The 14,213-nt window shown below is 44.9% G+C and overlaps 1 protein-coding gene across 2 annotated transcripts in view; it reads left to right on the plus strand.

The window, feature by feature from the left end:
- The window catches only part of tacr1a (tachykinin receptor 1a), a 29,739-nt gene extending 16,525 nt beyond the window's left edge, over positions 1-13,214 (plus strand). The window contains exons 3-5 of one of the 2 annotated variants that reach the window (XM_037096954.1): positions 6,865-7,015; positions 8,726-8,922; positions 10,493-13,214. In XM_037096954.1, coding sequence (XP_036952849.1) covers positions 6,865-7,015; positions 8,726-8,922; positions 10,493-10,829 — 685 coding nt within the window. In that variant the 3' untranslated portion in view covers positions 10,830-13,214. The remainder of the gene's footprint in view (positions 1-6,864; positions 7,016-8,725; positions 8,923-10,492) is intronic. The other variant, XM_037096955.1, reaches the window with a different exon arrangement.
- The last annotated feature ends 999 nt before the right edge of the window (positions 13,215-14,213 follow it).

The following is a 14,213-nucleotide window of genomic DNA, read 5'->3' on the forward strand; positions in this document are numbered from 1 at the left end:
AGGGGTCCGCCGGAGGCCCTGAGAAATGGATCGCAACCTTTTTACTCGAGTACTGCACCACGTCCTGCTTTTAACCACCTTACCTCTGCAATAGTTTCTATTCAAAACATTTCCGTGTCTCATCAGTCTTCAGGTCATGCTTTTTTGGCTTTTAGTCATCTCCTGTTTTTTTTATTTTGGTGTTTAAATTTGTCTCCAAATGCCCGGTGCTTCGCCACACTTGCAGACTCTGCGGATGCGTATCGAGGAAGTTTCGATCGATCCATCGGGGCTCTCAGGCGGACAAGAGTCCACTTGTGCTGCAGACTTCAGTGATTTACTTTCCCACAGTTCATTGCGATAAGGACCAGATGTCACATCATGATACAGAAACATGTAGAAGTAAAGGTTATCAAATTGATTTTATGACTGTAGTCTTCAGGGGTTTGTATCAGCGGCTTATATTTGCCGTATACCGTCTCACGACTTGAGGTGATGACAGTGAACACATCACGTTACGTATGAAGTCTGGAGGATGGAGGTTTGGATGCAGCCTCTCATTTCTGCCTCTGTGTGATCGTCCTCCCCTCCTGGATGTGTTACACCTTATTATCTCCTCCTCCCCTGAGTATTTAGTCTGAGTGCTCTCCGTCTTCTCTGACAGCTCATCTTTGTCTCCTCGTAGCGAGCGTCCCAGCGTGCCTCCTCCTGATAGCCTTTCTCGTGATTGGCCCCTGATTTTGCCTCAGCGTGATGCCTTTTATCTACGTTTGCTCCGCTGACTGATCTCATGTGCACCGAGGCTGATTCGAGTGAAGATTTTTACACTAATGCAGACAGGAATCACCTCGTCGCGCCCTCGCAGCTCTTCGTTATATTCAGTATCTTGATTAAATCTCTGTGACATCGCCGCGCTCCTGACGACAAAACCGTGTCGTTCCTCTCCACTTTGTCACCTTTAATGATAAAATACACGTTTAATCTGAATCCCTGAGATTAGATAAAGATCTTGAAATGTGAAAACTGATGCTGCTACTTCACAGATCTTGTTAATTCCAGATCCACGTCAGTTTCTTTTTAGGAAATCACAGGAAGAAATGAAACCAGCAGCATAAAATGATGCGATGAGCTCATCTTCCACCAGCTGCTACGATAAAATGCAGCATTAAGATGTAATAGTAGATGTTTCACTCTCGGGATGCATTTATCTGTAATGATTTGATACTTTAGAAAGTGTCACTGCTACTTTTACAGAAGTAAAGAATATAAATACTTCCTCTCTGGATGTAATAATATATTTTATGTACAATGAATACAAACGCTGCTGCTGTTTTCTTTCTGTTTGGATGTCTGAAGAACAAAATCATTTCATTACAACATGAATCTGATGCAAACAGGATGATGTATTTCAGTAAGATGTTTTCAGGAGCTTCAGTTTGCTCCGGCCAAGTAACAATTAAATCTCCGTCTGTCTGTCCGTCTGCGGCTCGCGGTGCTTCCAGGCTTCGACACCCTGCAGAGATTTTTTTTCGTAAACAAGCAAAGTTTCTGTTGGAGGAACTTTTTCCCACCAGAAACAAAGTGTGAGAGCTCTAACAAACATGCTGAACGCACTGCCCACCTTGTTTACACCCCAGCCTTCTTCTTCCTGGTCTCGGCGGCCATATTGTCTGTCTGCACCTCACCGCTGCCAGACGTCTCAGTGGCGACTTGACGGATGACGTGTGTGAGGGTCACGATCTGTCGATCAGTCTGCATGATGGCTCGTCTAGTTTTACTGTAAGAAGCACAGACACAAACTGAAGACCTGCACGAAGCCAACCTTTCAAAATATGAGATCATATTAAAGGAGCACTCTGTTGTTTTAGGGAAGAATTTTTAATAGGAAGAGAACAAAACGAATCAAAACACCTGCTGAAACAAACTTTCTTTGTTTTCATGACTGGGGTCACGTCGGTGTTTCAGCCGGGTGATGAAGCTGCCACTGTTGGAGACATTTCCAAGAGTGAAACTGATATTTCTCACAAGACGTCGGGACAGTTTCAAGCCATGTTTGTGGCTGCAGCAGTGAAAACCTTCGACAAGCCTTCGGGACATTTCCAGAAAGTTTTGAGGTGACAAAAGCCAAAACAGGATGTTTTCTGAACTCAGTGGGTTTTGTGCTAAACTTAACCAGAGCGTGACCATAAAATTGAAGATTTAAGTGAAAAGAAAGTTTTTAGCAATGTAAAGTTTCTGTGGTTTGCAGAAAAAGCCAAGATTCATTCCGGTGATCGGTTTGTGTTTTCCACGAAACATGAAACATGAAACATGACTGCAGTCGACAGTTTCCACCCTCTCAGAGGTTTTATGGTTAATTGTTATACAACATTGAATCAAAGTAGATTTAATGGGGTTCTGCTCTCAGTCTGTGCTGCACCACCTACAAAGCCACTTTAATCATGCAAATAAGATCTGCAAATGAATCAGTCGACTCTTTTAGCATGATTTACACTCGTGCTTCATGACTCAGTGTCTGGGGAGTCGGCAGGAAGGAGCACTTCAGGACGAGACACCATCTGGAGTCATGAGAGTCATTCACAGCGAGGTGGTCGTGTTTGGTGTCACAGTGACTTCGGAGGTCGCAGAGAAGTGGCTGTTCAGCAGTGTTGACACACAGTGGGAGTCGACCCGACAACATATTTAACCCACAGCCTGATCCACAGTCTGATCCACAGTCTGATCCACAGTCTGATCCACAGTCTGATCCACAGTCAGATCCACAGTCAGATCCACAACCTGATCCACAACCTGATCCACAGTCTGATCCACAGTCAGATCCACAGTCTGATCCACAGTCAGATCCACAGTCTGATTCACAGTCTGATCCACAGTCTGATTCACAGTCTGATCAAGTCTGGCAACCTGATCCTGGCAACCTCACACAGACCGGATGTCTGACTTCTTCAAGGGGAAGGAAGCAGATGTGCAAATTACAAGATGCCCGAGAGCTGAGAAACAACACGGGAGCTGAGAATGGAAGTATGGGGCTGATGGCTTTTCTGCTTCCATATCTTCTTCTATATCTTCTTCTTCTACTTCTTTGTCTTCTTCTTCTGTCTTCTTCTTCATCATTTATGTCTTCTTCTGCCTTCTTCCTCTGTCTTCTTTTTCTTTGTCTTCTTCGTCTTCCTCTATGTCTTCATCATTTTCTTCTTCTACGTCTTCTTCTTCTTCAAACATTACCCAGCCCTCCCTTCTCCTCCTCCACGAGGCAACACATTTATCTCAGGTATCGCTGCTCACTTACACATGTTGACATTCTGCTGCCCTTTATATTGAGCCATGTAAGGGAATTAGCAGGCTGCTAAAAGCAATTTCACACCTCTCTGCCGACAAATCCATTGAAGGGTTTCAAAGACAGGAAGCAAAAGATGAATTCAACATTTGCTTAAAAAACTTCACCGTGACAGATGTGATGTGCAGCGCGTGGTTTACAACACACAAACACACAAACAAGAAGCTTCACTCCAGAGTTTGTCTTTAAGCTCATTACTCCTCTGGGCTCTCCTGCGCCTACAAATCAATTCCTGCTTTCTGCTAATTTCATTGCAGCAGCTTCCGTCTTTTTTTTTTCCCTCTGAATTGATTCCTCCTCAGCCTCGCGGTAAACGAGCGGCGTCTCCTGCACGCGTTGCCTTTGGTTAACACTTTTAATAGCGCTGGTGTGGCAGAATGCTTGACTTCTTGGTTTAATTAAAGACGAGATTAGATTTTTTTTTTTTTTCACTGCATTTCTCCTCAGCGCTCATGTGAGGAAAAGTGGGTGAAAGAAGCGCAGGTGTCACTAATAACATTAGCGACGGCTCGTTCTGCCGAGCCGTGTCAGCGACCGTAGCTGCGTCCCACTTACATGCTAATTAAGCACATTTTGGAGGACACGGTGGAGAAGAGACAAAACTACAACCACTAGAAATGATGAGGTTGCATGTTTAATAAATGTTCTTGCTATTTGAGGCTGCTGCTGAGTCGGTGCACTGAGGAAACAGCTGCAAAACATTCAAAACTGATTGCAAATTGTGGTGAGAAGAAAGATAAAGATGAAATATTTGACTATTTGTGAGGTGTGATTGATGTTCGTGCACATATTGTTCAACTTCCTGCAAGTCAAAATGAAAATGTAGTATAATCATTGCATCCTCATGAGACTAAAGAAGGTTGGTAAACTAGCTCCTGTGATATGATTTATTAAAAACAATTAGCAATAACGCTGCAACTAAGTGCGTCATTTCATGTGACGGTCACAATGTTGAGATCTGTGGGTTTTATTAAACGTTTTTCCATGTTAATGTTTCGTGATTGAGCTCCTGACCCATAATGCATCTTGTAGAGCGACAAAAACAGTTTTTTCCCTCTATATTATATCACACAGTCACCATCAGTAGACTCTCCAAAGACTCTGAGGAGGGACGACCGGGTCGTGGTGACAGTAAACAGCAGCCGCCTGATTCTCAGATTGTAACCAGCACAAACCAGATTATGAGCAGACAACAGACAGACTCTGCATGTTGGACCTCTCTGTGTTACCTGAAGGATTACCTGTAGAGGTGTTCTTGTTTCTCTATCTCATTACTGTGTTTGAAAATCCCTTCAGGCTGAAGACTGAACCTGACGGAGCGCTTCAGGCTCTGAGATGAGCCGTCTACGTTTTGTTTTGGGTTTTTTTCTCCCTGGATGAATGATTTACTTTCTGAGGTGTGTGTGTGTGTGTGTGTGTGTGTGTGTGTGTAGGATTTTCGTTCTAAATGGATTATATCCCACAAGAGGAGAAGTTTCTGAGTTTGGTCAATAAAATGATCCAACAGAAAAGCATAAAGTTAACCTGCAAACTTCTGCAAAAGACCAAGCTAGCAGCCAACTTAAAGTCAAGGGAACCAGGGCAATGCTAACACGCTAACACGCTAGCTTCTCCTCACCTCCCTGTTCGTTTGAGAATTGATTTGAAGATTTTGCTGATTACTTCTCAAGCTCGTCTGGGTCTTTCATGTGAGCCTCTTCGCAGCCTTAGAAACTAAAAGCTGACGGCACTTTTACCGTCCGAGCGCCTCGACGTCGAGCGACCTACCTCAGACTTCTCAAAAACAACTTTTATAGACTTTCATCATTCTTACTCTGTAATCCTTTTACTGCTCTTAATCTGTTTAATTCCTCTCAGTCTTACTGTTTTAATTTGTTTACTCAGAATCTATTTTTCATCCTTTATTCTTCTTACTGCTCTCAATCTTTTTATCCGTTCTTAATTCCTCTGACGTGATGTCGTCTCCTTATCCTCCCTTATTGACTTTGTTTCTTTCTTTCTGTCTTTCTTTGCATAACTTCTCTACTTCTGATTCTTTTACTTGTAATTTCTCACACTGACCTTCTTGTTTTAACTCCAGACTCGGCTTTGTTTTGTTTGGCTTGACGTTATTAGAGTTTCCTGCTTTTGTTTGTTTTAAAGACACTTCGTAGACTCCGTTTTTAAATATGCATAAATCCGTCATCCTTGCGGCGATGACATCATCTTGTCTTTAACGAACCAGGCGTGATGGAAAGTGACGAGCAGCCGAAACACAAAAGGGAAAATGTTCGTTTTGCAGAATATCTACATACGTGTGAACGCAGCCTCGGCGTGTGTGTGTGTGTGTGTGTGTGTGTGTGTGTGTGTGGTCATTTTTCCTCTGATGAAAGCTCGCGTGCTCCTGGGTATTCAATGGGATTAACATAATTGAAGTTAATTGCCGAGGAAATGGCCTGCGAGGCTCGGCAGCGGCGTCCGCCGAGGGGAAAACAGATCGTCCCCTCCGCGGACGCTGGAGTCAGGGGGTCTTCCCTCTCTGAGGACGGTTAAACACAAAACAAACACTCTGCACAGCTCCCAGTGATATAATGGACTTTAATGCACACACACACACACACACACACACACACACACACTAAACAGGGGAATTAACAGGATCACACACTGTGTCTGTGAGAGATTACCAAATCATTAGCTAAATACTGAAACTGTCATATTTAATTATTTCCTCGAGGGTTGAAACTCGTCGGAGCGGAGGTCTGACTGCTGCCCTCCACATCTTTAATTGTGTTAACGAAGCGCAATAATTTCTCCGTCCTCCAGTGATGATTGATTCGGCCACAGGCAGAGTTCACAGGGAGGCAGGACAACAGCTGAGTCCAAGAGATATACATGAGAATATTTACGTGATTCAATGAAATGAGATGTGAGAAATGAATCTGATCTGTGAGTGAGTCTGTTTCAGTTTCAAGAGTACAAGCAACCCGACGGCGTTAATTTGGGCCGAAACAAACTGATATTTCACTTTTAACAAACTTTTACTTCTTAATCGTTGTGTCTTCTTCTTCGTCATCCTTGTGTCTTCTTCCTCTTCTTCATCTTGGTGAACACAGAAGTATGGAATAAACAAGCTGCTCTCAGAGGAAAATAAGGCCCCAGAACACTGTTTGAAGCTAGAGAGGTGGCAGGGTCCGCCACAAGTATGAAACTGTGTCGTCCTTTAAGGTCGGTTTGTTTACTCAGTCAAGAGAGTTTGTTCATTTATTCTGATCATGTTATATCTGTTCATTCTGATTTAAAACGTCTTCCCCAAAACTACATAACGCACCTTTAATTGCACATTTCTACATTAATGCCGAATCACTTCAGAGAGAAAAGTCGTACGTTTTAACCGACAGTGACTGGTTACCTTGGCAACCACCTCTCATCCGTCTTCAGGTCGTGCTTTCCGTATTTTCCTGTCTTATTTTAACAGCTAAGTCCAAAACTGTCCGGACTTCTCTGCCGTCTTCTAACATTTTTCTATATTTTGGGTCAGGAGTAACAGTCTCGATGGTGTCTTGCAGATATTTTGTGTGCGTGGCCGTCCTGCTGTACTTCCTGCCTCTGCTGGTGATGGGTTGTGCTTATCTGGTGGTGGGACTGACGCTCTGGGCCAGCGAGATCCCAGGAGACTCTTCTGACCGCTACAAGGAGCAGCTGACCGCCAAACGCAAGGTAACCTGCACCTGAGACAGCTGTAATCAGATTACTCCGCTGTATTGTTCCCCCTCCTGTGATGGATTTATCGCCACAGCACCATGAACCTGAATCTCAACCTCTCTCCCTCCTTTTCATCTGCTCTTCTTCGGTGTTTTTTCCAGTCCACCTGTCGTCTTCTCCTCCTCCGGTTTCGCTCCTCCTCTACCTGTTTGTTTGTCGTCCTGTCATCTCTCCTGGCCCGTGCTTGTCAGGTGTGTTCACAGCTTCGGTGTTGCATTTCTACAGAGGATACTCTCCTGATGAAGACGGTTGCAGGGACTCGCCTCCCTGAATCTAGAACACGAGATGTGAATCCTTGGAGACTTTGCGCTCACATATTTACTGAGGAGCTGCTGCACGGCTGAGATCTGTCATGTCAGACTGAACATTTAGTTTAGCTGCGTTCCAGCAGCAGGAACTTTCCCCGGGGACGAGGAAACCTTTGGAGGTGTTTCCACTGCAGGGACCCGCGTCTAAATTAAGTTCTGGGTAAATTATTCTACCCCCCATAAAAGTCTCCGCTTGAGGTTTTGCAGCACTGAACATTTTGGTAGTTTGAGTGTAATCAGCAGGTTCAGGGTCTTTTCTTTTAATCGATTTACTCGGCTCGAGGGAAGTTTTATAAATATGTAACCCCCCATCGATCCATAAAAAATCATATTACATTTGCTTTTCATTTTGCAATTTCCACACCAGCGACACGAGGCTGCAGCTGCTCTTCATCCACAGATTCAGAGTCTCACCTCTTTTTTTTTGTGACGTGGCTCTTGGCACAGATAGACCTGGCTTCTCTGCTCATATGCATCCATTCATATCAGTTAATTCAGCCAGTTAATAAAACACCTGCTCTCGGCATTGTATGCTGCTCCAGAGTGCCCAGAATGCACTCTGCTTCTCCGAGACTGTTGTGCTCTGAAGACCACAGGTTATATTCCAGCAGTGGCCCAAAATGTACAGCATGGTCGTGTTTTCTTCTCTTCTCTTGGCCATCGACGACTGTGATGGAGACTTGTACACGGGGAAAAGGGTCATTTATGACATTTCTTGGAGGCTGTGGCGGGTAAATTTCAAAACAACTGCAAAACACCAAGAAGAAGAAGAGGAGGACACGACAAAGATGATAACAAGAAGAAGACACGAAGAAGAAGATGAAGACGATACGAAGAAGATGCAAAGAAGAAGATAAAGAAGAAGACACGAAGAAGAAGAAGAAGAAGCTCTAATTGTCTTTTTCTTGTCTTTAACTTGTCTTCAGCCTCAGTGTTTGCAGACGTTTCTTGATCCGGCCCCTCTGCAGGACGCCGGTCCTCCTCCCACACTAACGATGCAGCCTCGTGGATCTGTTACGCCCGTCTGAGTGTCCGTGCACATTATTTTCAGTTCATTGCCGGGTGAGCGCTGTCTGTTGACAGCGGCTAATGATGTGCCATATGTGCGTTTGATTTACATTTTGGCAGGCAGTGAGCGACTGAGCTTCTTTCCTGGCCTGACAGATTTGTCGCCACTTGTTCGGCCCAGAGAGAAGCTTGTTAGGGAAAGAGGAGGAGGAGGAGGACGCTCGGCGCAGCGTGCCTCATCATCAAAAGATTACAAAAAAGCAAGCGCCAAACAGACGACCTGCGGGGACGGCGTTAGGGTTTGACATGTCACCGCGGCATCTTTATTCAACTGTCACGTGTCCGACAGGTGGTGAAGATGATGATCGTGGTGGTGTGCACGTTTGCCATCTGCTGGCTGCCGTTCCACGTCTACTTCCTGCTGCACCAGTTCTTCCCCGACATGTTCGTGGAGAGGTTCATCCAGCAGGTGTACCTGGCCATCATGTGGCTGGCGATGAGCTCCACCATGTACAACCCCATCATCTACTGCTGCCTCAACGACAGGTGAGTCAGCACACGGTACACGGCCTCACGCTCACCTTAACTGGAGCTGCTGCTCGTCTAACCCTCACAATAACCGGACCCGAGGTAGTCCAAAGCTCTCGAGCAGAACACCATGAGTGGGGCATTTTTTTTTTGTTTAGTGTGTGTTTTACACGTGCCCCACCTTTTGTTTTTGGAATAAAAGTTGTAGATGTAGAAGTTTTGCACACTGTAAGATCAACAGGTGCGTAGAAGTAGAACAAAGGCAGACAAAATCCAGAAAAAGACTCCGGCACACCGTCCACTTCACATGCAGTGAAGTTTAATCCTTAAAACTTAATTGCATGTGAAGTGGACAGTGTGTAAAAAGTCTCTTGTCCTGGAAATGGAAAAAAAAACCAGAATGAGTTCAGACCAGCTAATTTTTAAACATCAATTTGCAAGCAATCACCCTGACAAAAAAAAAAAGAGGTAGCAGTCCAATCTGTTAGTTTGTTCTGGGACAAAATAACTTTCTTTGTGAGGGAAAATGACATCTCTTCAGGGAGGAGAAAGGTTATTTTCTTGTTTACCAGAACTCATATTGTCTTGCACACACACACACACACACACACACACACACACACACACACCTGCAGGTACAATAACAGCATCCCGTCCTCTGCTGAGTGACAGGCAGTTGAAAACCCAGCCGTCGCCGTGGAAAGAGGCTGCTTGTGCTCACGAGAAGCTTCACGATTTCGCACACGGACTGATGTTGAATAAAACTTAAACACGTCTCTTGAAACGAGCTGAATCCCTCCGTGCACATCGACAGCTTTACTCTCCGGACTCTTTGACGTTATCAGAGAGTCTGCCTGTCAAGGAAAAAAATGTGAGTGAATCTAAAAAAGATTGCCGTCGGGTCAAAACGGAGACAGATGGTCGGGTCCGCTCGCCGTCTTTCATCAATCTTCCCGCCCCCATTGTCTTCAGAGCCACCTGCTAATTGTCTCTGTGCTGGCGGAGAAATGAGATTTCACACTTGGCTGTTTTTTCGCCTCTGCTCGGAAGTTCATTAAGTCCTAAAAAATGAAAATATGTGGGTTGGACCGCTCAGTCATTATTATGTACGGGATATCAAGCGGCTTTTGTTTCCATCATCTCTCAGCTCCCAATTTAAATTCAAATGTGTCCCCTTGTTTTCCATCAGTCTCTGCTCATCTCTCTCTCTGGCTCTCTCAGTGATTGGCATTTTCCTTCCTTCATCTCTCTCTCTCTCTCTCTGTTTGGGCTCCGTATGTAAAACGTATGTGTTTGGTCTTATTTCTGTCATTTCTCCTCCTGTGACTTTTGGCATTTGTGTTAAACATTTAAAACTGTTTGTAGAATCAAAAAACGAATATTAAAATGCTTCACTCACACACACACCTTTATTTTTGTGACTGTGCATCTTTTTTTAGTTGATGTGCATCCTAGGAGTAGCAGATTTTCTCCCCTGGATGATTATCGGGGTTATTATATTATCGGCCTCTGAGATCTTTGTCTGAATGTGCATGAACATGGACTAATCAATCAATCAATAACACCGATCTTTGCTTCTCTCACACAGGTTTCGCGCTGGTTTCAAACAAGCCTTCCACTGCTGCCCCTGCATCCCTCGAGGCTCCTACGAGGGCCTGGAACTCAAGTCCACTCGCTACCTTCAGACCCAGACGAGCGTTTACAAGGCCAGCCGGATGGAGACCAGCGTGTCCACCGTCCTCCAGAGTGGGGACGACATGGAGCATCCCAAGGTCAAGGCGACGGCAGGTCCGGGCCCCGGCGGGGCGGCGGTCGGAACCTGCTCCTCCCTGGACCTCACCTCAAACGGATCATCGTCACGGAGCGTCTCCAAGACAGTATCGGAGACGTCCAGCTTCTACTCCAGTAACAACCTGCAGGAATAGGACTCACAGGGACACGGGGGACATTGTGCAGGACGGCTGGAGAGAGAGAGTGAGTTGACTGTTCACATTGCTGCTTTTGCCGCCGTGTATTCGTGCAAAAGAACAGCGTGAATGTGTGAGTTTGTCTGCCGGTGACTGTGGCTGTGGTGAATACATTTCCAGCGTGCCTACTGGAATATTATCATGTGAGCTAATTTGCAAGTGAGACGAAGCCTCTGGTCACTGAGCCGCTGTCTTCACCCACGATGCTCTTTGTGTAAAGTACTCACGCCGCTCACAGTTAATGATCAACTGCCATTACAGAGGCTCGCTCGGCGCCCGAAAAAGTGTTGATGAGCACTTCATACAACACGAGCACATTCCAGTTCAAAAGCCAAACCGAAGCAGACGCTAACGCCTCCGATCCTCGCAGCCTCTGCTTGTCACACCAACACGCTCTCGTTGCAGAATGAAGGATCACACATCCGCAGATCACACAAAGCTGCGTGACTTCACGCCGTCTATTTTGGAGCGGAGTGCTTTAACATGAGACCGGCATGCAGCGAAAAAAAAAAAAACAACAACACACAGCAGCTCCTCGTTTTGACAGGGATTTCTCTTGGAGGTATCAGGCTTTTTGCAGAAAGTTCTCCGCCTGGTTTTTGCAGGAACTCTCTCTCTCCCCAGAAGATACATGTTGAAAACACAGGCAGATGTGTGGTTTCAGCTGAAAGGTTCTCCCTGAAGTGAGCTTATGGAGAGAAGGAAAACAACACAGCACAAACTCTGAACTTGTGTGAGCGAGTGTTTGCATGTGTGTGTCTGTGTTGCAAGCTGATCTGGATGCCAACTCCGTCTCCCTGAGCAGGACTCGAGTGCCTGTCTGGCTGAAGGATCGCTCGAAGCATCTCCTGCAGGTGCTGCTGAGAATTCCTGGCAATCACCTGAAACGCTGGCAAGCATGTAGTTCAGCTTTCATCGTCATCAGCTGGGAGCATCTTCTCTGAAACGGAGAGGTGCTTCAAATGCTGAAGAGGCGAGAGCAAAGCTCAAGTGAAGAGTAAAAACCTAAAACTGCCCAATTATGAGACCTCCATCCCGGATTTAGCTGTCCGTGATTCCACTAAACCCCCCGAAACAACACTGGTGTGTAGCTCAGAGATCAATCTGCAGTGGAAAGAAGACGAAACACTCAAATTTTCTTCATATTTCACCGTAATAGCCGTAATAAACGTCCCCTCAGCATGTCAGTGTAACCTGCTCCCCCTCCTCCAGACTAATGACACCGGCTCACCATCTGAATGCAACGCGCTGCTTTCAAACTGTGAAATATTTATGTAACTCTCATTAGCTGCTCTTCTCGTCCGCCTGCCACTAACATGCACTCTGTGTCTTAATGAGATTTGCGCTGGATTACATTTATACCTCGCCAGTCATACGACATGCGTGTTGTTATCAAGGTTTAAAAAAAAAAAAAAAAGAAAGGGCTCTGTGGACGCCGAAAACCTTCGAATGTGCACAGGCAGCCTCCGTTAGCTGCAGCGACGTGCCTTGCTGCGTAGCATAATGTCTGTAACACGGCGACGGGCGCAGAGACGCTGCTCACTCTGCTGGTTCGGCTGCAGGGGCTACGGAAGCCCGCTGGGACAAACTGTCTTCACCGCTCACAGTTGTAAACACACAACATTATAAGCAACAGGAGGCAAACAGTTTTATTCAACAGATTCCACTTTACATGACGATAATCCGACTTCTTTAAAGATCTTCACTCTCCGAGTTCCAGTTGGACGACTTCACACATTGTTTTATTTATTTATTTTTCCTTTTGTTTTTTCGATGATGAATTTCTTGAAGCGAGTCGAGTCGATTAATGGAAATCCAGAATGTTTTTACTGCAAATATCCTGCAGTGAGCTTAATGACTAAATCCTGAAGATTTACATACATATTTGCCAGGTGCACAAACAAACACACACACACACACACACACACACACACAAACACACACACAGGCGTTAACGACACACATCCACCAAACAGTGCAGCGCATCTTAATCAGTCATAGAAAACACTTGTTGTGCGTTGGAAATCAACACAAAAGTCTCACAATTATCACGTTATCAGTTTGGAAAGAGGATGACTCCTCTGTGAAATCATGTCACGAGATGCAGTGCACCCACACACAAACACAAACACACACAAACACAAACACAAACACACTTCACACACGGAGAGTGATCACCTGTTGACAGCCGTCATTCTGCTTTCACGGCTCCCCGTCCTCGCTGCTGGTTTATTCTCAGCCACACAAAAGCTGTTGTTTTAAATTCCAGAGTCAGCTGACGTGAAACTGAGAAGTGGATGTGAAGCAGCGCGACACACCGGAATCATGATCTGTGTTTATATATATATATATATATATATATATATATATATATATATATATATATATATATATATATATATATAAATCGCCGTGTTCCCCCACGGAGCACAAAGCTAATGAAACAAAGCGTATATGAGACTACGTAAAGAGAGCAAAGAACAAACAGATGTTGGACAAGTATGGTTCCACTTCTCCACTGAGGCCGGAATATAAATGTAAATACTCCTGCAGAGATGAACGTCTCGGCCGGATCATCGGCTCGATGATGAGAACTACAATATCACCTCATTGAATCACATTATGTCTCATTAAGCTTTAAGATTTATTATTGGATATAGATTTTGAATGTCACGCGGTCAACACAGTGATGTCCATGTGTGTGTGTGTGTGTGTTCATGACGGTGAAGCAGCTCCTGTAAACACAAGATGAAGTGTGTGTGTTCGTGTGCACAGAGACTCTTGATCGTTCCGTCTGATCTTCGTGCATTTATAAAGAAAATTTACAATAGACGCACAATCGTCACTCGAGCGGTAATTGCTTGTCGGCCGTCCTTCTCAAATCTACTTTGTATTCTGTCTCAACGTGCAGAAGAAACCTGAAGGAACAACAAGCACCTCCTGTCTGCTCTGGCAGCCATTTAAAAGGGCAAATCCAACACATTAAAAGCTGTTTACAGGTCTGCATGACAACTCAGTGGCTAAGTTGGATTGTGGGTAATGTAGGCAGCAGGGTTTTTTTAAAAAGCACTTTAACACTGTTGGATGTATTATGGACAGTTTAAAAACAAAAGAATAGAGATAGCATGTTTGTTATTCCACGCATTCTTCTTCCTTTATCAAAACCCTCAGCCTACATTACCCACAATGCAACTCAGCCACTGAGAGTCTCATTTTATCAGACTTCCATGCAGCTTCGCCTGGAGCCACAAAAGGCTCTGCGCTTTTAGTTACCCTTTAAAGTTACACATTTAAAATCTTTTAGGATATTCAGCCAAATAAAATGCCAAGAAAAATGTGATT

This window comes from Acanthopagrus latus, chromosome 5 (assembly GCF_904848185.1).
Source record: "Acanthopagrus latus isolate v.2019 chromosome 5, fAcaLat1.1, whole genome shotgun sequence".
Lineage (NCBI taxonomy): Eukaryota > Metazoa > Chordata > Actinopteri > Spariformes > Sparidae > Acanthopagrus > Acanthopagrus latus.